Source organism: Condylura cristata, unplaced genomic scaffold, assembly GCF_000260355.1.
Source record: "Condylura cristata isolate star-nosed mole 26May11 unplaced genomic scaffold, ConCri1.0 scaffold00011, whole genome shotgun sequence".
NCBI classification, from domain to species: domain Eukaryota; kingdom Metazoa; phylum Chordata; class Mammalia; order Eulipotyphla; family Talpidae; genus Condylura; species Condylura cristata.
In genome coordinates, this window is record NW_004567112.1 from 50345167 (window position 1) to 50370195 (window position 25029).

The following is a 25029-nucleotide window of genomic DNA, read 5'->3' on the forward strand; positions in this document are numbered from 1 at the left end:
GCAGGGGTGGTGAGAGGATTCATAACAGAACAGGCAGATTGACAAAGTACACTGCTGAGGGGAGCAGTGGGCAAGACAGGAGAGGTCTGCTGTGCCATGTATATCACCTCCAGGGCAGAGATGGAACTAGAACTGCAGTGGCCAAAGCTTGGCTTAGCTTCGCAGTGCAACTTTCCAACCCATTGCACCACCAGGGAGGGCCCTAGAATTTACAATTTTTATCTCCATCTTGATAATGACATTCCATACAAATACAAGTATACAGATATGTTTCAAAAGAGTATGATCTTATTACCAAAACTTTTTTTTACCAATAAAATACACCTGACACTAAATATTATCCATAATACCATTTTGTTTGTTCTATGGTATACCATGATACACCATTGTCGAATATATGGGGTGTGTATGTGTGTGTATTTAAACATTGATTGATTGATTGATGCTTACAGAACTGGGGTACAGGCCAGAGGTGCAGGGGCAGTGAGAGGCTTCATCAGAGACACAGTGGGGAGCAGAACAGGCTGACTGACGAAGTACACTACTGAGGGGTCAGGAGAGGTCTGCCTTGCTGTGTGGATCATCTCTGGGGTGGGGATCGAACTCATGCTGAAGTGGCTTTAGCTTCTTAGTGCTATGCTTTAACCCACTGTGCCACCAGGGAGGGCCCAAGGGGGTATATTTTTTAACCAAGTAAATGTTTCCAATTTTTGTTATAATTGTCTTTGTTCTGAAACTTTTTGTACAAATTCCATTTGCAATTTCTTTTTTATTTTCTTTTATTCTTAAGAATGCGTAGGTTTGGAATTACTCAATCAAGTTTATGCATTCAAGATATTTTGTTTCCAGAAATTTTAGACAATATAAACTTCTACTATTTAGATTATAATAAATGACCATTTTGTACATTTACTTAAAAAAGTTCACTCTGAATAAAACATTTGATGATAACCAACATCAGTTAATATGTGAGTGCCAATGAGTAGTATCTTTCACATAATTCTGTGCATGTAAATAATTTTTTTCTTGTAAAATATTAATTTAATGGTAAATTTTAGCTCTCAGGGTGACTTTTGTCTATACTCCATGATCTAGCTTGAATTAGTTTAGATTAGTAATCTGCAGCTTTCCAAATCACATGCACTGAAGAGAAACGCAGTTTCATGATATTTAACATTTCTTAAGATAAACATTAATGGCCCTCCCTGGTGGCGCAGCATGTTAAAGCACAGCACTAAGAAGCTAAAGCCACTTCCACATGAGTTTGATCCCCGCCTGCCCTGGAGGTGACCACATGACGTGGCAGACCTCTTGTGACCTGCAGGCTGCTCCCCTCAGCAGTGTTCTTCCTCAGTCATCCTGTTCTGCTCCCCACTCTGTCTCTGGTGAATCCTCTCACCCTCCGCATCTCTGGCCTGTACCCCAGTTATACTTAAGATAGATTATCCAAAAAATGAACAATTACAAAAGGTACTTTAACAAGTTTTAAGCTATTGCTTTCTAGGCTATATATCTTCTTTAATTTAAAATTCTGCTCTACAGTATGAACTTGCTTTATATAGTTGTTTTTCAGAGAGTATATATATTAAAGTGTGTTAAATTATAATGATTTCCAATCCTATCCTCCAGAGTGAAGTATCTCTGCCCTATAATATTGCAGACAATTAATTCACTGGAAAAATTAATTTCTTTTTAAAAGCAAGCTAATAGGCTTTTGCTATTGATGTGACCAAATTTAGCACTTTTTAAATAAGTGTTGGTACTTGTAAAAGATCATGATTTAGTATAGGAAACAGTGGAATTGTAGAAAAGAGTTTACAATACCTAGTATTATTGTAAAAATGATATGAGAATATGTATAACAATCCTAGTAAGTGTCCACTACGTGGTAAGCACAGAGGATATGATTATTCCTCCCTGCCCTAGAACCCAGCCTGCTGATGATTAAAAATGATACTTTTAGTTTCTTCTTGCTATATTTTTAAACATTAATTATATTGCATTTGAAGTTGGTGGTCGTTGCATTCGATGATGGTGAGCCCGTGATGTCCAGCAGTGCCACAGTCAAAATTCTTGTCTTACATCCTGGAGAAATCCCACGCTTCACACAAGAGGAGTACAGGTATTGATTCCTATCAGTTTTGCCCCCCTTAAGTGTTACTGATTTGTCACAAATTTGTGTGACTACATAATTTTGAGATTATATAGTCATACCTCCAAATGTGTACATTGTCGCGCTCACCCTTCTATCATATTTTGTAATATTTAAATGCTTTTGTTTCATTCTCTCAAATTAGATGTGTTATGAATTTATCAATGAAATGGACTTTAATTCTGGTTTAAGCTTTTCTAAATTGTTGTAACATCATATTTATTTTGAAATTATGACAGTGTAAAACATGGTAATTTAATGAATAACAAATGGCTTAAAAGCAAGCCTTGGGAAATATATTTTGGGGTTTAAACACCAACTGACTAAAGATGTTAATGATGAGAAATAGTCCATTTTTTGTTGCTGCCTGATGTAGTACGCTATTTAGTTTTGTCATGTATCTGAAATGGTATTTTACAGATATTCATTCAGTGAGAATGTCTATGTGCTTGAGGATGTACTTATGAGTATACTGCATATTTTAGCAGTAGCATAGCATTGCTGTATATACTGTCTTACTCAGGTCAGGATGCCATAAAAAATACTACAGATTAGGTAGCTTAAGCAATAGGTATTTATTTATCTCATAGTTCTGGAGACTAGAATCATGATGCCAGCATGGTCTGACTCTAGTGAGCACTCTTCCTTATTGTAGCTGGCTGTGTCTTCACACAGCAAGAGGTGAGAGAAACCTAGGCCATTAGTGTCTTGTCTTCTGCAGGTACTAATCTTCAAATAAGGCCCCACACTGAGGGCATCATCTAAATGTAATCACCTCCTAGTCGTCCCTTCTCCAAATAAATTTCAATTAAAAGTTAGAGCTTCATTGGCAGTGGACAGGGTTTGAAAGTATGTATTTGTAGACGGTTGCTCCTAAAACCACCAGAGCAGCTACAAAAATATAAACTTATATAAACCTATGTAACCTTAATAAGCAGCATTTGGGGAAATATAAAAAAAAATGAGTTAGGATTATAACATGAATTTTAGGAGAACAAAATACCATCATGTGTATATGTGTTATCCATCACTAGGAATACATAATTTATTTAAAAAACATAAAATTAAATTTACTATGTTTCATAGTCAGAGGTAAATAGAAGTTTTATTATGTTTTGCTACAAGTGTGGAATAATTTTCTTTAATTATTAGTCTTCATTAGTTAACATTTTGTCTTCATTAATTTATTAGTATGCTAAGACCAGAGAAGATAGTTTTTCATAAATAATTGGAGATGGCTCAGTACATACCATATGTTTTTAACTCTGCCTGAACATGAACATCATATTGTCGAGCTGCATCTTGAAAGAGCAGAATAGTTTAGAAATTCTACAGACATATGGAAGGATGTACCATTCTTCTTTCTTTCAAAGAATCATCATATGCAGAAATATCAGTAAAGGACTTGGGAGAATTATTGAACGCCAGAATATTTTATTAGCTCAATCTATTTAAACACAGGTTGGAAGTTAAGGAATGATACTAAATCTCAAGAAAAATGAGGAATTTACATAGCAGAACATTTATATTTTGTAATTTGGATTTTTATTTTTCTCATAACTTCTAAGATTTACCTAAGTCTTTTAAGCTAAAACAGGTATTGAGGCAAAACAGGAGGAAAAGGTGATACATCTGAAAACATTCACCACACTAAACCAAATAAAGTGTTCCTTTCATAGAAAGGTCTCTCTATAATATTCAAGCTTGAATTTAAATGATGTAATACAATTACCAGAAAAATCCTACAAAATACATATGTAAGCCATTGCTATGTAAGCTGCACTTAAAAAAAGAAAAGTTTATGATCAATCTGTCTTAAAACCTTTTTCTCCTTATGCCCTTTATTATTCATTCTTTTTGTTGTTGGCATGGTAACCCCTGGATTCTAATTCTTTGCAATGGAGCATAAAGTTTTTTTTTTTTTTGAAAACTTCCATTAATACGTTAAGTTTTATCTTCCAAGAACTGAGATGGACATACCATTCTTGTATGTCTCATTAATTTAACCATATCAGATGTTCACAAACAAAAATGTGCACTATGTAGGTGGTTCCGAAATTCCAGCAGTTTCATTGTAACCATACTATCAACTTTGTTCTCTAGAACTTCTCTATCCATACCTTGTATGTAATGCTTCTCTAAATAAACACAAGAAATGGTGCCCCCCCCCCTTTTTTTTTGAGCCTTCATTTGGAGCTTACTTCCTTAAGAATAGAAGAATGTTCCAGCCTCTAACAATAGCATTGCTCTTAACTCTTGTAGCTAAAATATGGTGGCATTATGACCAAGGTCATAGATCTCAATGGGGATTTGCTCACTTAGCTTTCTTTTTTTGTCTATGTTTAATGCCACTTTTTTTTTTAAGATTTATTTATTTATGCATACAGAACTGGGGTACAGGCCAGAGGTGCAGGAGTGGTGAGAGGCTTCACCGGAGACAGAGTCAGATAGACAAAGTATACTGCTGAGGGGAGCAGTGGGCAAGTCAGAAGAGGTCTGCCACACCATGTGAGTCACCCCTGGGGTGGGGATTGAACTCATGCTGAAGTGGTTTTAGCTTCTTAGTGCAGTGCTTTAACCTTCTGCACCACTAGGGAGGGCCCTGATGACACTTTTTAAACATTAAACAAACAAACAAAAAAGTTTCGTTCAATGAAGAATTTACCAGTTCCCAACTTCTCTGCCTAAAACTACTAACTGCAAATAGATTCTATTAATAACACTTAATTTAGGGAAGTAAAAGCTGGCCAATTATTTGCAGCTAAAATTAAGAGCAGTCACATGAGAACATGTGGAAGAATGTTTGACCTTTCAGAAAAAAAGGAACATTTCTAACAATTGCTGATAGTCTCCTTGACTATCCCAATTCATTTGTTAGTCTGACACAAAAAGGTAACTCAGTATCTTGTTGCATCCATCTAAGAATGAATAGTTTTGAATCAATAGTACTTAGGTACTGAGCAAGAAGTCTTCATTTTCTTTCAGAAATAGATTGGATTGATGGAGAGATTGAAAAAAAAAATATTTTTATAGAATTAAAAATGTTTAAAATATTCTCTACTGGTAGTTTTTCAGTGTATAGATATAACAAAAGAATGATCATTATCTTTTCTAAAACTATGAAAGTCCAAATAGCAACCAGCAAATAAAAATACTGCTATAAATACTAGTACATATTAAAGAAAAACCTACTGCTCTGCAAACTGTATTTTGAATGACAAATAAATGCTAGGTTGTCTGAACAATGTAAAAGTAGCAATATAACAAAAAGTCCTTTCAAATATTTAATTACACTATGCCTGTTTTGTTTTAATTTTAAGAGCTGCCTTACTTTGCTAATGGTCCTTTGAAAAAGAAATAACAAAGTCTGCACAATTATTTAAGGATTTTACAAAGGCCATGCCTATATTGAATAAAATTATTTACCTTAGCATATAACCAAGATCTTACTTTCTTATAATTCATAACATTGGAGTATTTTATGTATATTAGGAAAGATTGGATTGTGTTTTTCATCAGATCTTATTATGAGATGAAATTATTTCCTAATATGTTGACCTTCAGGCTTTAAGCAGAGGAGGAACATCATAAGAAAGCAATTTTTCTCATACAGATATATATTTACTTTGGGACTTCTGTGTTGCCTTAAGGGTTAAGTCTCATCACTATCGCCACTATGGCCTGAGTTCTATCCAGGATCATGGAGCTAACCCACATATGGTGCAACAGACCTCTACTGTCTCACCCACTGCTGCCTAGGCAATGTGTTTTAGTAAGCCTCCCTGTTCTGCTTCCTATTCTCTCTGATAATTCTTCTCACCCCCTGCACCTCTAGCCTATACCTCAGTTCTATACAAAAATAAATTCATGTTATCATCTGCTTTATCTCATTGTTACTAGATGAACATCTGCACTTTTAGAAAACATTGAATTCTCTTTGAAACCTTTGAAATTGGTATAACAAATAAAATAATAATAATGATGGCCAGATTTATAGTTAAGTATGCACTTGTTTCTTTTTGGACCATAACATTTATAATACTTGAAACAGACTCATTTTGTTCATCTTGTAACCTTTTCAAGTCTATCTTTCATGGATCATGTAAATTCATGCTATCATCTACATTATCTCTTTGTTATTAGATGAACATTTACACTTATAAAAATATTGAATTCTCCTTGAAACTTTATGGTCTTTCAATTTGTCTTTTGATGAAAAAGGAAATATCTGTAGTTGTAGTATATTAGAGTTTGCATATCAAAAAAATCAGTCTTTATGCTTCCTCTCCTACTTTTGCTTGAAACAAATATCTAAAAGTTTTACTAGTTTTAATTATTCCTTCTTTGTTGAACATCACTCTCTCTTTCTCAAAATTTTCCCAGTAGCTTCCTTCAGTTTTGTTTGTCCTGAAATAACTCTGAGTATCCATCTCAACCTCAAATAATAATACATTCTGGATAATTATATTTAATGTAATTACATTACATTAAGGAGTTTTTTTTTCATAACAATATGTAATACCATATTTTAGTTTAAGGTAACTTCCACAATTTGATTTTCATTGGAAATAGCAAAAAACAAAAACAAAAATTAATTTTACTCATAAAAATTCTGTTGTCAATGTAAATACAATGTAATGGATTAAATGCATTCTAAAGAAAATTTAGTCACTCTAATACTTTGTTACCTGAGTCTCTCATATCCTTGCCACAAAACTAACTAGGTTATTAAAATAAAAATTGGTTGTAAACAAATACCCCTTTCAATCTTTAGATAATTTAGGCAACTATTGCTGTATTTATCCTCTTCACTCCTTGCAGATAAGTAAGATTGTGCAATAGAGAAAAAAAAAAAATGTCTGCATCCTCCTGAGATCACTGTAATAAATAAAAGGTCAACAAAATGTAAACAAGTAGAAGTTAATTTTTATAAATATTTATATTTAAATATATATACCTTACATATTAGAGCTACTCAAGAAAAAATGACTAATTCAATGAGGTTACTTTAGAATTCAGAATTTAATGCCACGTTGATAGAGAAAAATAACCACTTAAGGAAGAGTATATAATTTGTAGAAATATGTATTAATTTTTAAGGGAATAAATGGAACATATGAGAGTTTGTGATAAAAACTTGTCTAGAGGTGGTGTCCACATCTAGTCTTCTCTCTAATGTTGAGTGAAAGTTCCCTGGTTGATAAAACTCCTGCAAAGATGACTTATGAAAACCGAGTTCCTTTTCAGGAAGATCTGTTTTTAAATAGTTAAGTGGAGTCAGAGAAATATCTCCTTGCACGTTCTCTTTTTCAAGAGTCTACATCTCAAATTAATCAATGTACCAAAGCAGTACTTTTGGGGGATAGCATGTACTGAATGGTTACAGTCAGATCTTGGGTTGGTATATCCTACTACTATTCAGTTGCAGTTTAGTTGCACAGCTTAGTTAAGGCAAGTATGGTGAGTAATGTTCTATCAATTATTAGCAAGTTTCTTGACAAGGATTGTGCTACTGAGAAAGAGAAATTTGCATAGCTGGCAGTGTTTACCATTAATGTGGAACAAAAGAGTGATAGTAACCATGTAGCTGCTGACCTCAAAATATTACTCCAGCTTTTCATACTAGTCTAGACATCCTACAACATCGACATACTCCCCTATATTGCCACATTTAAATAATAGTGTGCTATAATCCTCAAAGTTTTCTTTTGTATTTTTGTCTCCATGTAAATTAATATATTAAATATATTTATATACTCATCTTCATTTAAAATATAAATATATTTATTTCATGTAAAGTTCCATATTACTATCCCTTCAATATTTTCAATAGTATCAATATTATCATTCTATACACTAATATTTTCAGTTTAGCTTGTATTTTTCAGAACACTAACATTCCTTTTTAATTTTTATTCCCATAACATTCCATTAGGTCACAATGAGATTTAACAGAGTTTTGATTACATTTATGATAAAAATGATATATTTATGATAAAAATGCAAAGAAAGTAAACTAATGCTTGGAACCACATTGCATTCTGACACCAAGTGAGGAAGAGCTAGTAGCTTCTATAGAAATATTCAAGCCTACTCTGTCTGAAAATAAGGTTCTACATGATGGTTGAGATATTCTCAAACTATAAGAAGATTATCCCTCCTGAGAAGGGATAGATTTTTGCATCTACTTTTCTCAATGGCTATCCACAGTATTCCCCTAGGAAGCATAGCCTTCATGTAAACACAGCAGTATACTTCAGAGAACAGCAACTGAGACCTTAGTACAGTGTATTTCCTATAGCTAGAGAAATATGAATCACCTTCTTAATGCCACCTCATGTCCAAAGTTGATAACAGGTTTTAGTCAACTGTCTACATGAATCTCCTGGAGGACATATTGTATTCAGGAAAAACATGTTGTGTACCTATAATTTAATGTGGACAGAAATATCAAAATCCTAATTGTAATTCAAACATATAATATTTCCTGAGAATAAATCGACTTCTGTAGTTCAAATGAACCAGCATTTGGAAGAATGACATTTGACCTTCATTTTAGGATTATGGACTAAGACTCAAACACACTGGGATTCACTATCATCAGTTTTGGAGGTAAATATCATGGAAAGGTCAACATGTCTGGAATAGATCATGGAGTCTAAGTGTGAATATTGATTTTGAGTGGAAATACAGTGCATTGGAGAATTTATAAAAAAAAATTATCAAAGATAATGATTCACAGTGTCCAAATAAATATGTAACCAATATAGAATATAAACTATACTTTAGTATTTATTTAAAATAAAAGTGCATAAACGTTGATTATTGAACTATACATCATTTAATACAAATGTGCACTTCTATTAATTTTTAATGATGCCTATATTTTGAACTGTAATTTCCATAAAAGTAGAAATTCAAAATTTATATTTGTTATATAGAATGAAAGAGAAGGGGCAGCTGTTCCGAAGGTAGTTTGTTAAACTCTCTTCTTAATGTATCATTCTTTATTAAAGTAATGTTAGATTACAACACCATATATGATTCAGAGGAATATGCTCACACCTCTTGGATATATGTTACCACTACGTATTTACCACCAGAGCACCTATAATCCTCCACCGGTGTTCATTGAGAACCTTCCCTCTCTTGCCTCCCCAACACTCCCATAGATTTAATTCTACAGTCCAATTCTATTTGCTGTTTTTAACTATTGGAGAAATATAGTCATTTTACATTTTCAGTAATATCAAAATTTAATGTATCAAGTCCAGAATAAGAATGTTTTATATATGAAGATCTTGAGTTTTTTTTTTTATTTGAATACATTGAGTAAAAAAAAAAATCTTCTTAATTTCTCTATTAAAAATCTACCAATACTTTTCTGATTAGCACAAAATCATTTTAACATAAAAATGAAAATTTTATACAAGATGGAAAAAGTAGATTTTATAAAGAATGATAAAAGATTAATAGTCATTTCCTGATATGTTAAAATAGAGCAAAAGTATAATCTACAAATATATTTTTCTATACTAGGCAAAATCTAAAAAAAAAAAAATATTGTCACAGTGACCAGGTGAATGCGTAGTTAGTTACAATTTCATATTTCAAAGTGATTAAAATCACCTTATATTGAAATACTTTGCCATCATTCTTATCTAAATCGGATAAGTTTGGACTTGGGATTTAGAGAAAAGATGTTTAATTAAGAAGTATAATAATTTAAGGAGAAACCTTGTTATCAATTTCAAATAATAAAAAATAAAAAGTCTTTAGAAACTATTAGCATAATATAAATGCACATGTAGGGAATATGGCTTATTCACTTAGTTTGTTTTCTATTTTAATTTAGATTTAGGGTGCCATATTAGAACTGACTTTACCTGAAGACCAATTTTCTTGTCTTTTAATAGCACTACTAAAATCTTGTCTTAAAGATAATGAAGTATGCCCCTTTAACTATTGGAAGTATGACTCTAACAATTCTTCATTATGGCATTTAAAGGCTGCTTCTGTGTACACATGGAAATTAATTTCTCCATCAGTTCAAGGTTATCATTTGACATTTTCTCATAAAGTAGTTAAACATGTCTTCAGCAACTAAGCACTAACATTTGAGTAGTTTTATTTTATTTTATTTTATTTTTTTTTTTAAAGATTTATTTATTTGTGCATACAGAACTGTGGTACAGGCCAGAGGCTCGGGGGCGGTGAGAGGCTTCACCAGAGACAGAGTGGGGAGCAGAACTACACTGCTGAGGGGAGCAGCGGGAGGGTCAGGAGAGGTCTGCCACGCCATGTGGTCACCTCCGGGGCAGGCGGGGATCGAACTCGTGCTGAAGCGGCTCCAGCTTCTCAGTGCTGTGCTTTAACCCGCTGCGCCACCAGGGAGGGCCTATTTTATTTTAAGATTTATTTATTTGTGCATACAGAACTGGGGTACAAGTCAGAGGTACAGGGGCGGTGAGCAGATTCACCGGAGACAGAGTGGGAAGGAGAACAGGTCGACTGACAAAGAACACTGCTGAGGGGAGCATGGGAACACTCAGGAGAGGTCCGCCTCACCGTGTGGATCATTTCTGGGGTGGGGATCAAACTCATGCTGAAGTGGCTTTAGCTTCTTAGTGCTGTGCTTTACTCCACTGCACCACCAGGGAGAGCCTGAGTAGTTTTATTTTAACTTCATTGTTTAGATATAAGCAGCTTTTCTGTACAAAAGATGTTATTAAAGATTGCTTTCTTTTCTTAGTGCATTATGTCAATGGCAACTTTAGTTCAAGTAAAACATAATAAGAGCATGTAACTTATATTAATAGTAGAACAAGCATCATTTTTTTTTTTTTTTTTTGAGGTATAATAGTAGAGTCCTCAGGTTTGCATCCTGGCTGCAACACTTACCAGATGAAAGTCAAATACAGTCAATTCATTAAGCTTCTTGAGGCCAACATTCCTAGGGAGACAGTATTTACTCTACAAATCAAAAGACCTGTAGTTGTGGTTGTACTAAATAGGCTTATGCTAGGTGTTGGTCATGCAAAGTTGTTTTTTTTTTTCTTTTCTTTTAATTTTAATTTTAATTTTAATTTAATCCTAGTTCTCAAGATACTTATACACAGAAAGGAAAGAAGCAATCCTAATTGTCAAAAATCTTGTGGCTTCCCTCAGGCAATGAGATTAAAAGGCCTTCTATATCTTTGGCTAGAGTAAAAGCTGAAGCTTACTATATTATAAAAACAAAAGAAATGGAAGAAATAATTGCCTAAAATAAATTAGAATAAGAGGAAGAAAAAAATAGATAAGCAAACAACTATCTTTTTTCTACCTTTGTAATTGAATCATCACCAGTTTCTTGGAAAAAAAAAAATCCTTGGGAAATAGTTGTAATGTAAAGAATAAATTTCTATTTAATTAAAATGTTAATGTAGATAATTATGCTTTGAATAAGTAATGGTTAAAGATAAGTTCCATTACCAAATAAGTATTTTTTTTAAGATTTATTTATTTATGCATACAGAACTGGGGTACAGGCCAGAGGTGCAGGGGCAGTGAGAGACAGAGGTTCACCAGAGACAGAGTGGGGAGCAGAACAGGCAGATTGACAAGTACACTGCTGAGGGGAACAGTGGAAGGATCATGAAAGGTCTGCCGCACCATGTGGATCACCTCCTGGTCTGGGATCAAACTCTTCGTGAAGTGGTTTTAGTTTCTTAGTGCTGTGCTTTAATCTGCTGCGCCACCAGGAAGGGCCTAACTATTTTTTTTAAGATTTATTTTTATTGTGCATACCAGAGCAGGGATCTAGACCAGAGGTTCAAGGATGAGAGAAGCCAGAGACAAAATAGGGAGCAGGACAGGAAGACCTGCTCAAATATACTGCTGAGGGGAGCAGTGGGGAAGGTGAGAGAGAGAAATGGGAGAGCTAACCCCAGGTGGGTTAGCTCCCTGGCTGGGACTGAACTCAAGCCTAAAAGATGATAGCTCTGAAACAATCCTAAACCAACAGGGAAGTCCTAGACTTATTATTCTTTATATCATCTTATGAACATTATCATAAATAAAATAACTACTTCAATTACTGTTATATGAAGATACAGTAACACAGATAAGTCAAGTCCTTAATGGGTATAAAAGCAAAAGTCAAGATTCCTTACTTAATTGTTTATGAAACCTGTTTCTTTCTCACTTGCACTGTAACTCACTTGTCTATGTACTGAAATTCCCAAAATGTCTATAAACTGGGGTTTCAATTGAGGGTCAGATGAGATAGATGAAGCAGAAGAATCAAATTTCTTTTACTTGATTTTTTCTAATTCATTCTACATCGTTGCCCACTAATTTCATTCACAAACATTTTTTTTTTTAACTAGGCAAAATGCTATGTAGAATATTCTAAGAATGAAAATCCTGTGTAGCAAACAGTGATCTTTTGGGGAAGATTGTGCTAAATATGAAGAGATAGATTGTAAAGTTACCAAATTAAGACTTTTGTTCATTATCACAGAGATAATTGAAGACTTTGAAAGCTGTTAAATAGACAAATGGTGCAAATATGTAGAGGTTTTTTAATAGGAGATCACTCTATTTCCACATTCTGTATGAAAAAACAAACTTACACCATTTAAATGTTTATTTTCAATCATAGTACTTTCATCACCAATTTATGATCATTTAAAGTCCCTCATGTTCATATTCTTCTGGTGAGTCATTTATTTCCTATCCTGCTAATGTTCGTTATTTCTTATAAAATTTTATATATGAGTTATTAGCCGCTAGACAACATACTTAAACCAACATTACACACACACACACACACACACACACACAAATAAAGTATTAGATAAAGATACCAGGCAAGTTCAAGTAAGGGAAAATATGAATTAATATAATGCCAAATTATGTATAATTCAAAACAGAAAGAACTTCCCCTTCATATATATACTTTGTCTCATTTAGTGTAAAATTTCATAACTGAAAGGGATAAATCACATGCTTTACAATACTCACATAGTATAAAATAGTTAAGATCATATAATTACTGTAAAAAGGAAGGCATTTTTAAAATGAAAAGGGTAGTCTATTAAGCTAAGGTAATGTATATACACAGGGACTTTTAAGAATAAACTGAATCATGTTCTTTGATAACTTTAAAGAGTGTTACTCAGAATATACTGTACTTGGTTAACTACTAGTTGATATCTGAACAGAATATTTTTCAGTGAATGAATTTCCTATATGTATCTGTCATAACTCTATATGTATATTGCATAACTCTCATTCCAAGTATAATTTTAAGAAAAAATAATTGCTGTTTCTTATGATTCTGTATGATTTCTGGGCAGTGCTTCTGGGCACACCAGGATTCATTTATGCTACAGTTGAAGGAAAATATGTGACAGGTAACTTTAAAAAGGCAAAGATTTCAAGGCAATTTATTTCTTTTTTTTAATATATATAATAGTTTATTTTTACATCATTTTGTGCTTTTTCCCATCTCATTTGCAATCCCCTTGGGCTTCCGATTACCAAATCACCAAAGTGGCATCATCATAGTCCAATGTATTTCCCTCCCCCCGCTGTTTTTTATTCCATTCCCCGCTCCACCCCCACAAAATGTCTCTGGTATATAGCTGTTCATCATTATCATTATTTTCTCGCCTATTCCATTATATTCTTGCTATGAGAGAAACCATCCGGTATTTTTTTCCTTTTCTTTCTGGCTTATTTCACTAAGTATGATCTTTTCCAACTCCATCCATGTTGCTGCAAAAGACATGTGTTTCTTTTTTGGTTGCTGAGTAATATTCCATTGTGTATATGTACCACATCTTTTTAATCCAGTCATCCACTTTTGGGCATTTGGGCTGTTTCCATGTCTTTCCAGTTGTGAATAAAGCAGCAATAAACATGGGGGTGCAGGCATCTTTTTGAATAAGTGTTTTTGTGTCTTTTTGGGTAGATACCTAAGAATGGGATTGCTGGGTCGTAGGGAAGCTCCATGTTTAGCAGTTTGAGGAAACTCCAGTTTTCCATAATGGTTGTACTAGCTTGCATTCCCACCTGCAGTGCAGGAGAGTACCTTTTTCTCCACATCCTCGCCAACATTTGTTGTTGCTAGTTGCTTGAAGATGTGCCTGGGGTGAGGTGGTATCTCATTGTGGTTTTAACTTGCATCTCCCATTTTACAAGTGATGTTGAACATTACAAAATGCAGATGCTTGTTGGCCATCTGCATTTCTTCTTTGGAGAAGTGTCTTTTTAGCTCTTCTGCCCATTTTTTGATGGGGTTGTTTATTTTTGTTGAGTTTCATCAGTTCTCCATATATTTTTGTGGTCAATCCTTAATTGCTAGTTTTGTGTGAGAAAAAAATTTCCCAGTCAGTGGAATGTCTGTCTTTTGCAATGTCTCTTTTGCTGTATAGAAGCTCTTTAACTTGATATAGTCCCATCTATTTATGCTTGCCTTCACTATTGTTGCATTGCTCTATCTTTAAAGATGTTGCTGAAGTGTATGTCATGTAGTGTTTGGCCCATCTTTGCTTCCAGATATTTTATGGTTTCCATTTTTATGTCTAGGTGGTCTTTAATCCACTTTGAGTTGATTTTTGTGTATGGTGTGAGGTGTAGTGATCTAGTTTTATTTGTTTGCATGTAGCTTCCCAGTTTTCCCAGCACCATTTGCTGAACAAACTTTCTTTGTTCCATTGTATCTTCTTTGCTCCTTTGTCAAAGATTAGCTGTCTATAAACCTGTGGATTTATATCTGGGTTTTCTATCAGAATCCACTGGTCTGTATGTCTGTTCTTGTTCCAGTACCATGCAGTTTGATTGTTATGGCTTTGTAGTATAGCTTGAAGTTTGGAATTGTAATGCCTCCATTCTCTTTCTTCCTTGTCATGAGAGTTTTGGCTATTTGGGGTCTTTTGTTGTTCTGTAAGAATCTCATCAATATTTTTTTTTTCTATTTCTTTGAAGAATGTCATTGAGACTTTTATTGGGATGTATATAGCTTTTGGTAGGATGGCCATTTTGATGATGTTAATTCTCCTGATCCATGAGCAAGGGATGTCTTTCCATTTCATGGTGTCTTCTTGAATTTCTTTTAACAGTGTTTTGTAGTTTTCTTTGTAGAGGTCTTTTACCTCTTTTATTAGGTTGATTCCCAGGTATTTGATTCTTTTTGTTTTAATTGAAAAGGTGATTTTTTTTTCTTTATTTTTGTTTCTTCAGATTGGTTGCTTGTGTATAGGAGGGCCTCTGATTTTTGTGTGTTGATTTTATATCCTGCTACCTTGTTAAATTGGTTGATGGTTTGGATTAGTTTCCCTACCCTTGCACACAATTTCTGGACTCCCATGATTGTCTGTGGCTGGTTTGTGGAGGTGGAAATAAGAAGCTGTCCATCTCCATTGTTATCGGTAGTGGTTCCCTCTTTAAGCCAAAGAGTGTAGGACTATTGGGGAGATCACAGGTCTCTGAGCAAGTGTTGCTAGACTGGCTGTGGGTTGAGGGGGACACATCTGCCCCTCCCCTTGTGTGACCTCCAGACCAACTTCTAACTTAAGCAGTGAAAAACAGTGTGTCTATACAGAAAGCACAGTCTAAATCTGCAACACTACATATAAACCACACAATGGCATTAGAAAAAGTACATAGAAAAGAAAGATAAAGCTGGATGGCAAATATTACACAAAATCTTAACTTTCAAATTTCAATAGAAGATAATAAAAGAAGAAAAAAAATTGAAAGGGATAAACACAAAAACATTAAGAAAATAAGTCACAAAATAGCAATTAATACTTATGAATCAATATTTTACATAAATGTCAATAAACTAACCTCATGATTAAAAGGCACAGAGTAGCTTGTTGTACCAGAAAAGAAAATGCAAATTTCTGTTGTCTCCAGGAGTTTGTTCTGAACACTGAACTCTGAAGATAAAGATAGTTTCAAAGTAAAAGGTTAGAAAATGACACTTCAAGCAAATAATACTTTTAAAAGAGGCAGGGGAAGCCATACTAAGTCAGTTAAAAATGATTCCCAGTTGAAAAATGGACATTAATTATAGATATTTTTAAATATTAAGGGATCAATCCACCAGAAAGGCATACCTCAATTAAAGTATGTGCACTGAATAAAGGTGCACCAAATTATGTAATGCAGCTATTAACAGACCAAAAATAGGCATTGACAGCAACATAGTAATACTGTGACACAGTCTCACGGCATTCACGTCAATAGATGGAGACACCAGTGTAAATCGACAAAAAAGCAAAGATAAATAAACCCAAATGAACCTAACAGACATCTTTATAGAACATTTGGCCTCCAAAAAAAACTGACTACATATTCTTCTCAGGTTTACATGGAACATTCTCAAGGAGAAATTGCACTTCAAGTGTCTTTGCCCAAATTGGCAGAGAACTAGATATCAACCACAGAGAGAAAATGAATGAAAGCTTAAGTATGTGGAAACAAAAGAACATGCTACTGAATAATTATAGGGCTAATGAGAAAATCAAAGGAGTATTAAAAGTACCTGGAGATAGGGTCCTCCCTGGTAGTGCAGCAGGTTAAAGCATAGCAATAAGAAGCTAAAGCCATGTCAGCAAGAGTTTGATTCCTGGCCCTGGAGGTGACCCATGTGGCTTGGCAGACCTCTCCTGACCTGCCCACTGCTCCCCTCAGCAGCTTCACCAGCCTGTTCTGCTCCCCGCTCTGTCTCTGGTGAAGCCTCTCATCGCCATGCAACTCTGACTTGTACCCCAGTTCTGTATGAATAAATAAATATAGTTTTTTAAAAGTACCTGGAGACAGACAATAATGAAGTCACATACCAATTTCTATGCATCTCCAAAACATTTGTGATCTTCTGACTTGTACCACTGAAGTTCTGCCGGTCTCACTCCTGTCTTCCCCTCTGGTGGAGAATACCCAGATTTCTAAGATTTGTTTTATTTTAATTTTGCTGGTCCCTTGAGGTTTTTCCCCCCCTATATTCAACCTATTAGTAGAATAATTCAGTATTTTCTACTTCTGACTTATTTCACATTATATAGACACCTCCAGCTCTATTCATGTTGTCCCAAATTCAGATCATTCAGATCAAAGAAAAAAAGTTCTTAATTTAATTCTCATCTATTGAAGGGCATAAATTGCCTAATGCTTAAGGGCTAAAATATGATGATGGAGTTGAGACTGGAAAGAAGGCATCAGGGCATGAGAAGTCCATTATCCCAACAATGTAATTTTTGATTCAATACTTACTGAATTACCTTGGAATCTTTCACAGCTTTTATTCCTGGGTCTGAAACCATAGACCAGCTAAGTCAGAATCATTAAATATGAGCCAGAAAAAAAATCTGAACAATTTAATAAGATCTTCAACAACTTTTTATTGTTTTAATGTTTGTGAGTCAGTGGCTAAGAAGGATTGACAAATTCTATTCATGAAAACAATAAAATAAACAAATACATTCTCACCTTAGACTATGGATTAGATATCAAACAATTTTCTGACAATGAGAAATTTACTATTCAGAGGTTCAGTTTTATTTTGTTCAGAATGCTATTCATGTATCAGAATAACAGTGAAACTTCTATAAGCACACTGTTAAAAAAAAAAAAAAGAAAAAGAAAGTACCTAACCATTTGGTCTTTTATTAATTTTCTAATCTAAAATCCATCCTAAGGATTCTAAGAAAGCTGGCATCTTTCTCCTGATTCATGTCTTTTTAAAACTGTTTATCTCAGTGTAAAATTAGATCACCCTGATGCAATTACTCCAAGGTTACAAATAATATGGGTTTCACTGGGTGTTTTACTCTCTTCTCATTTTCATTAAATTTCCTCATAGTAGATATAAAAACAGTTACTTAATTGGTACTGATTTGCAAATATATTGAATTCAAACATGTCAAAATAAATTAGATTTGTCTCTCTGTAGAAAGGAAGCAATAGAGCCAGATTAAAACCTTGTGAAATTTTATAGCTTCTATTTACAAACACTTTTATATCCTAAACTGCATGGCATTTAAAATAATTAGGAGCTTTGTTCAGCACATATAACATTTACTTTTATTGTTATCTCTTGAACCCAACAATAAAAGTAGATTCTAAATTGTAGACTGTTGTTCCATGTATATTTATATTGTAGACTATGTCTAACATTTGGAAACTGAAAATTCTGTTATTTTATTATAGTCATTCTGATGACTCAGATATGTGAAAATGTATTTAATTGATATAGTATTACTATAATCTATATGTTTTCAAAAAATCAATTGGTCCTCCCTGGTGGCACAGCAGTAAGAAACTAAAGCCACTTCCACATGAGTTCGATTCCTGCCCCGGGAGGTGACCACATAGCGTGGCAGACCTCTCCTGACCTGTCCACTGCTCCCCTTAGCAGTGTACTTCATCATTCTGCCTGTTCTGCTCCTCACTCTGTCCCTGGTGAATTCTTTCACTGCCCCTGAACCTGTGCCCTGTATCCTATTTCTGTTTGCATCAACATGTAATATAGAGGGCAGATGAGACTAATGCTAGTAATATTAGTGAGCTAATAATTTTCTTATTGTCTACTAAGACAATTTTTGAACTAAAATATTACTAGCTTGTGTGATTCAAGAATTTAAGTTAAAATGTGTGTGTTTTCTTTAAAATAGTAAAAAGTTACTATGGGAGGGTATAAAGGAATCTAGGTTGCCATTAGGGTTAATCAAGAATAGGGGTAACAAACGCAGTCAGATCAACCTGGTGAAAGTATCTCTGCACAAGGTCCTTCCTGAAGGCATTTTAATTTTTTAAAATCAGTATTTCTCCACTGTTCTGTTTCTATTAAACTTATAAGCATTTCCATCAATATGATCATAGTGATTTTTTTGTGTGTGTGTGTGGCATAGGAATCTGGTTGGTCATTTAACTCAGACTTCATCAATTGAACTATATTGTTGACCTCGAGCATTATCTGTGTCAAGTGTCTTTTCACTTAAGTGCCTTTTCTCATTTATATTAGCTATAAATCAAGTAGTAAATTTTTGACACTAAATCTTTTCCGAGGAGAATTCTTGAATTTTAGACACCGAATAATTATTTATTTTGAATTAGAGGCTGAAAAATTGAACTGGAAGTTAGTTAATGACACATTAGTCAAATATGAAGTGGATGAATTGCAAGTAAATGAATTAGTGGCAAGAGAAAATATTGTGAAAAGAAAAAAACAAAGGGAAACAAAACAACTTTCTAATGATCTTACTTGGTTAAAACTCTTTCTCTCTGAAATTAGCAACATTTTTATTGTAACCAACAGAAAAAAGAGAAGGAATCCCACATCAGATTCAGAATGGTAGAACTGGAAAATACCTTACAGAAAGCTTATTGTTACAGACATAAACTTTTAGTCTATACATTATTATCACCTGAGTATCTCTAAGTATCACTCAGGTGCTATTTTAAAGAATGAATTTCCATTGGTTGCTCTAATACAGAATTCATAAAATTTCACTTTCCTTTTCCAATTCAAAATCACACAGGGGCCCTCCCTGGTGGCGCAGTGGGTTAAAGCAGAGCACTAAGACTCTAAAGCCACTTCAACATGGCATGGGTTTGATCCCTGCCCCGGAGGTGACACACGTGGCGCGGCAGACCTCTCCTGACCTGCCCGCTGCTCCCCTTTGCAGTCAGTCTGTTCGGCTTCCCACTCTTTCTGGTGAATTCTCTCACCACCCCTGCACCTCTGCCCTTTACCCCAGTTCTGTTTTCATAAACAAATCTTTTTTTAAAAAATCACACAGGACTTGAATTATTGCATAGTAATTACCAATTATACATAAAAAGTATAGATCCAATTCCTTCCACCTCTGTCCCTATTATGTCTGGCTCATTTTTTTTTTTTTTAGTTATATTTCTATACCATCTGTAATCTGATTTTATGAATCCTTATTTATAATAAAGTCTTCATTTTGTATGCAAGTGATATATGAATCTAAAGGGAATATACATTTTGCCCCAGTCATGCAGCTGATACTTCCTAGGGCATAAAACAAAAATAAAATGGGTTCTGTCTCACAATAATTAGAAAAAAATTGAAATTTTGCAGTCTAATGCTCATTATCAGAGAAGTTCATTTAATTCTAGCCAGAAGAAAATTGCATTTTTATGGTATGTTTTGTTTCTGGAAAATGAATCATGTGGCAGGAATTAAGACAAAGGTTAATGAGGATATATTTTGTTTATAGGTAAATCTGTTTTAAACATTTACTAACATAGGATTGTGAAATTCTATGGATAATGTAGAGAAATTCCTTCTTAAATTATGCCACTTTTACTAATGTTGGTCATTTCCACCCTGATTCTAATAAATGCACACAAAATGGTATTTTTAAAGTTGTTGGTAGTTTTCAGTTACTGTAATGGGCAGTTAACTTCAGCCCTTGCTGATTGTTGGTCAGATATCACCTGCAGTTTCTCACCCTGTGGGCAATTCCATCAGATTCATCAAATTCAGTAAAGGGTAATTCTATCTTATTAGCAAGAATGAGGTCACTAATAGTTATAATCTTAATGATGTAATTAGTGAAGTGACCACACATCTTCTTTGCTGTTATCTAATTATTTATAAAGAAGTCACAGTTTGTGTCTTGTGAGAAACTACACATGGGAAGGAATGACCAAAAGGGGGATTATTGAGGACTAGTTTAAAGACTATTATATTTGAATAGCTCTTTAATTTTAAATGTTTGCAGGGTTTTTTTTTATTTATTTCATAATCACCACCATCAACCAGTAATAGGTGACAAACCACCTATTTTCTGATTGTCTCTTTATTATTTAAATATTATACATAAATTAATCTATTCATAAATCAATAAATCAAAATCAATCTTGCTGTCACTTTCACAAGTGCTGTTCTTTAGACAGCAGTGATAGATTATTATTACTTTATGTTCAGGGTTACCAGAGTCATTCTTTTCACTGAACTGGCACTGTTACAATATCTAGATAACTTGCTCAAAGAATATAGTAGTGTTGAAACAGATATTTTGATTAGAAGTGTCGGTGTAGGCATCAAATACTTTCTTATCTAATTTTTTTTTTAAACTAGAAGTCTTTTGACTAGCAGTGATAGAAATAATAGATAAGGGAAAAATCGAAGAGAATATCATTTCAGTAATGGAAATAATGCATTTGTGGTGTTACCATTATCACAATGAACCTTCTTATAAGGTACAAACATTGAAATTCTAGTATAAAAATATGCCTTTTCCTAATAGTTAAAATAAAATTTCTGGCTTTGCAGGATGCAGTTAGAACAAATTAACACTGAGCAAACAGAATAAAACTCCAGAGACTGGTTCAATATCTATCCACATGTCCTAGGGGTTGTGTCAGCCCTACCCAAGCCACTTAGATTGAGAATGAAAGAGCTGTGGTCATTTAAAATAATACTTGGGGGGCCTCCAAGGTGGTGCAACGGGTTAGGATGCCAACACTGCAAGCTAGATGCAGCCATCTCAGTTCGAGTTCAATCGCGGTCCCAGGAGGCGACCCACATGGTGCAGCAGACCTCTCTTGCCTGCTGCTCCCTCAGCTGTGTACTGCATAGATCTTCCTGTTCTGCTCCCCACTCTGTCTCTGGTGAATCTTCTCACAGCCCCTGCACCTCTGGCCTGTACCCCAGTTCTGTATGATTAAATAAATAAATCTTAAGAAATGAAGAAAAAGTAATAAATATTGTTAACAGAGATGATGAAAATGACCTGTTCTATGTTATATAAATATTTCAGACTTTATTTGTAGGTGAGGGTCTGTTATAAAAGGCTTCAAAGAAGGCACAGTTATAATTTTGCAATGTCATCTAGATGAGAATCAAGATGGAGATAAAAGAGGGCAATATTTGAAAAATAAGTATTGAAAGACAAAGTATGTAAAGTAAATGGCAGTAGGATTTATCAGTTTGAGAAAGGAAGCTCATATGACAAACTACAAACAAACAAAAATACTTGTTAAAACCTTGTGTTTAAAATTTTAATAATTTATATAGATGTAAATACCTATGAATTATAAAAGTGTGATTGTTAACATTGAATTATGAGTATAACATGATAGCCTAGTAACATGATCAATGTTATATTAAACATATATTAAAATTATATTAAATACATTTTAAATAAAAATATGTTAAAAATGGAGATCCTGAGTATATTTTTTGAAATTAATATAGTACTGTGTGTGTATATGTATATGTACATATATACATATATATTCATAAAGTTAAAAAATGTTGAAAATTTGGAATGCCATCCATGTACTTTTAGTAACAATGAGCATTATAGCAGAAAAAAAAAAAGACTAGTAAGAAGCATTTGGAAGCAATTTAATTAAAAATTATATGACCAATGATCTAAGAGCCGCATTTTTTCTTTAGTGAAATGATACAGCCAGTTGTATCATCTGTTGTTTTAGTTCAGACAGTATTTTAGAGACAAGTCAGAAGAATTTTGTTTGATAGCTGGCAAACAATAAATTAGTTGTATTATGTTAAATGTAAAACAATGTGGAAATCACAAGCCATCTTAATAAAAATGCTTACATAACTCTACATAGTTTATTAGAGCCATAGTTGAATGACACTTCCTTGAAAATTTAAAATAAAATAGTATTATTCAAATAAACATGTATCATCAGTTGTTCAGTCAAAACCATATCAATGTTATTGGTAAAGTAGGAAGTAAAATGTAAGTCATGTTCTGTACACCTGCAGACCACCTCCAGTAAGTGAACTTGCAGCCAGAGGGACTGTGGTTGGTGTGATTGCTGCTGCAGCCATCAACCAGAGTATCGTGTACTCCATTGTAGCTGGAAATGAAGAAGGTGAGTACTTGGTTAATCTGATTCAACCATAATCCAATAAAGTTGGATGTAGAATTTATTTCAGATTGAATTGTGCATTACTGTTCTAATAAAAGTATCCAAGTTAAATAAAATTACAACGTTAAGCTGGATTTGATTTTAAAAAGTTATATTAACAAAAGTGTTTTTCTTTTTCTCATCTAGAAATTCTAAATTATCAGTCCTGGAACCCTTTCCTTCCCCCTTACTTAGAGGTATTTTGATAACAAATGTTCAAAATAAATGTCTCATACTTTCAACTTTGTATTCACATCATGTCATACTTTAACTAATTCTGAAAAAAAAAAAAGCTTTTTGTGTGGTAATAATTGTGATTGTCCAAAAAATTAAATTTTGATAAAAGTCAAACACACTGTATATTATTCCTCATACAGGTAAGTATTTAGACAGATAATCAGCATTGTAAGTGAATGCTGAATCACTTACAATTGGTAGAATTAAAATTGGTAGAATTTTTTCCCTAACAATCTCTTTTAACTGAGGACAAACAGTATGGAAATTTGTTGATTACTCAGCACTAATTGTTTCATCACCTTTTATGTGGAGACAGTTTTCTGTCTTTCCTTGTTAGAACCTGGAAAACCTGGCACATTGTACATGATCAATAACTAGTGTACATTTAAAGTGTTAATATTAATATATCATTGATAAATTATAATGCTGTGATAGTTTGCAAGTTATTAATGAATGCTTTTTAACAAGTAATTCAATAACCAAATATTACTAGAAATATCAACCTTTGAGGCAAGTGTTCAGTGTCATACTTATTGTCTGCCTTCTTTGTTTCTGCTATGCTCTCAGCTCCCTTCCTAAGGATTGCTAATTTGCTTTACCTTTGGACTTGAAATACCTGACTGCAGTTATGATTTGACAGTCTGATTTGTTTTTGATTCTGTTCTCTTCCTTGAAAATAGCAGATAGCCACGTGAATCTACTTAATATCCAGTCCTCTTTCAGCTGATTATTTTTATATTCAGTTCACTTCAATAAATATTCATTGAGCATCTACTCTATACTAAGGACTCCACTAGATGCTAGGGATAGAGCAATGAAGCTTCGCCCTCATTGAATTTAAGAGCCCTGTAGGAGGAGATAGACAATAGAAGTACTAACCTAATAAAAATAGCTCATTTAGGTAGTAAGAAATGGTATGCAGAAAAGTAAAGTGAGGACAAGAACAAAATGTTGAGAGTTAGGATAATAAGAAGTGTCCTGCTCCTCACTCAAAAAATATATGCCAACTTATAAAAAACAGATCTCAGTGCAAGATATTTTAGTATATTTAGAATAATAAATAATATTTCCTAAATACTAACATGTTAAATTATTTGCATTTTTCCTAATGTATTCTGCTGTCACTTTTATGTATCAGTCTTATTAAATGATTTTAGAATGAAAGTGCTCTATTGTATAGAATTCATTTTCCTCATAGTGGGAAGAAAATGATTGAAGAACTGTATTTTAATTCTAGATACATTTGGAATTAATAACATCACAGGTGTTATCTATGTGAATGCCCCTCTGGATTATGAGACAAGTACAAGCTATGTACTCCGAGTTCAAGCTGATTCCCTAGAAGTAGTCCTTGCCAATCTCCGAGTTCCTTCAAAAAGTAAGTTATATTATTTATGGTTTTACAAGAATTTATGGTTGATAGCACTAATTTTCTAATGCTATATATCTGTCTAAAATAAAGTTCTTTGCGGAGAACACAGGAAAATAACATGGAGATGATTGTTCAGTTTACTATCTGATAGTAACAACACAGGGAATGATTTTATACTCCCACAATGTCAAGGCATCACACTATTTCCAAAATTTATATAAAATATTGTAAGATTGGGCCCTCCCTGGTGGCGCAGAGGGTTAAAGCACAGCACTAAGAAGCTTAAGCCACTTCCGCATGAGTTCAATCCCCGCCTGCACCGGAGGTGACCACACGGCGTGGCAGACCTCTCCTGACC

At 33.8% G+C, this 25029-nt stretch overlaps 1 protein-coding gene across 1 annotated transcript in view; it reads left to right on the plus strand.

Moving 5' to 3' along the window:
* Positions 1 to 25029, plus strand: part of PCDH15 (protocadherin-related 15) — a 565802-nt gene that overhangs the window by 446039 nt on the left and 94734 nt on the right. Inside the window, exons 20-22 of the mRNA XM_004681080.1 lie at positions 2010 to 2122; positions 22917 to 23026; positions 24537 to 24677. Of these exons, the coding sequence (XP_004681137.1) occupies positions 2010 to 2122; positions 22917 to 23026; positions 24537 to 24677 (364 nt within the window). The remainder of the gene's footprint in view (positions 1 to 2009; positions 2123 to 22916; positions 23027 to 24536; positions 24678 to 25029) is intronic.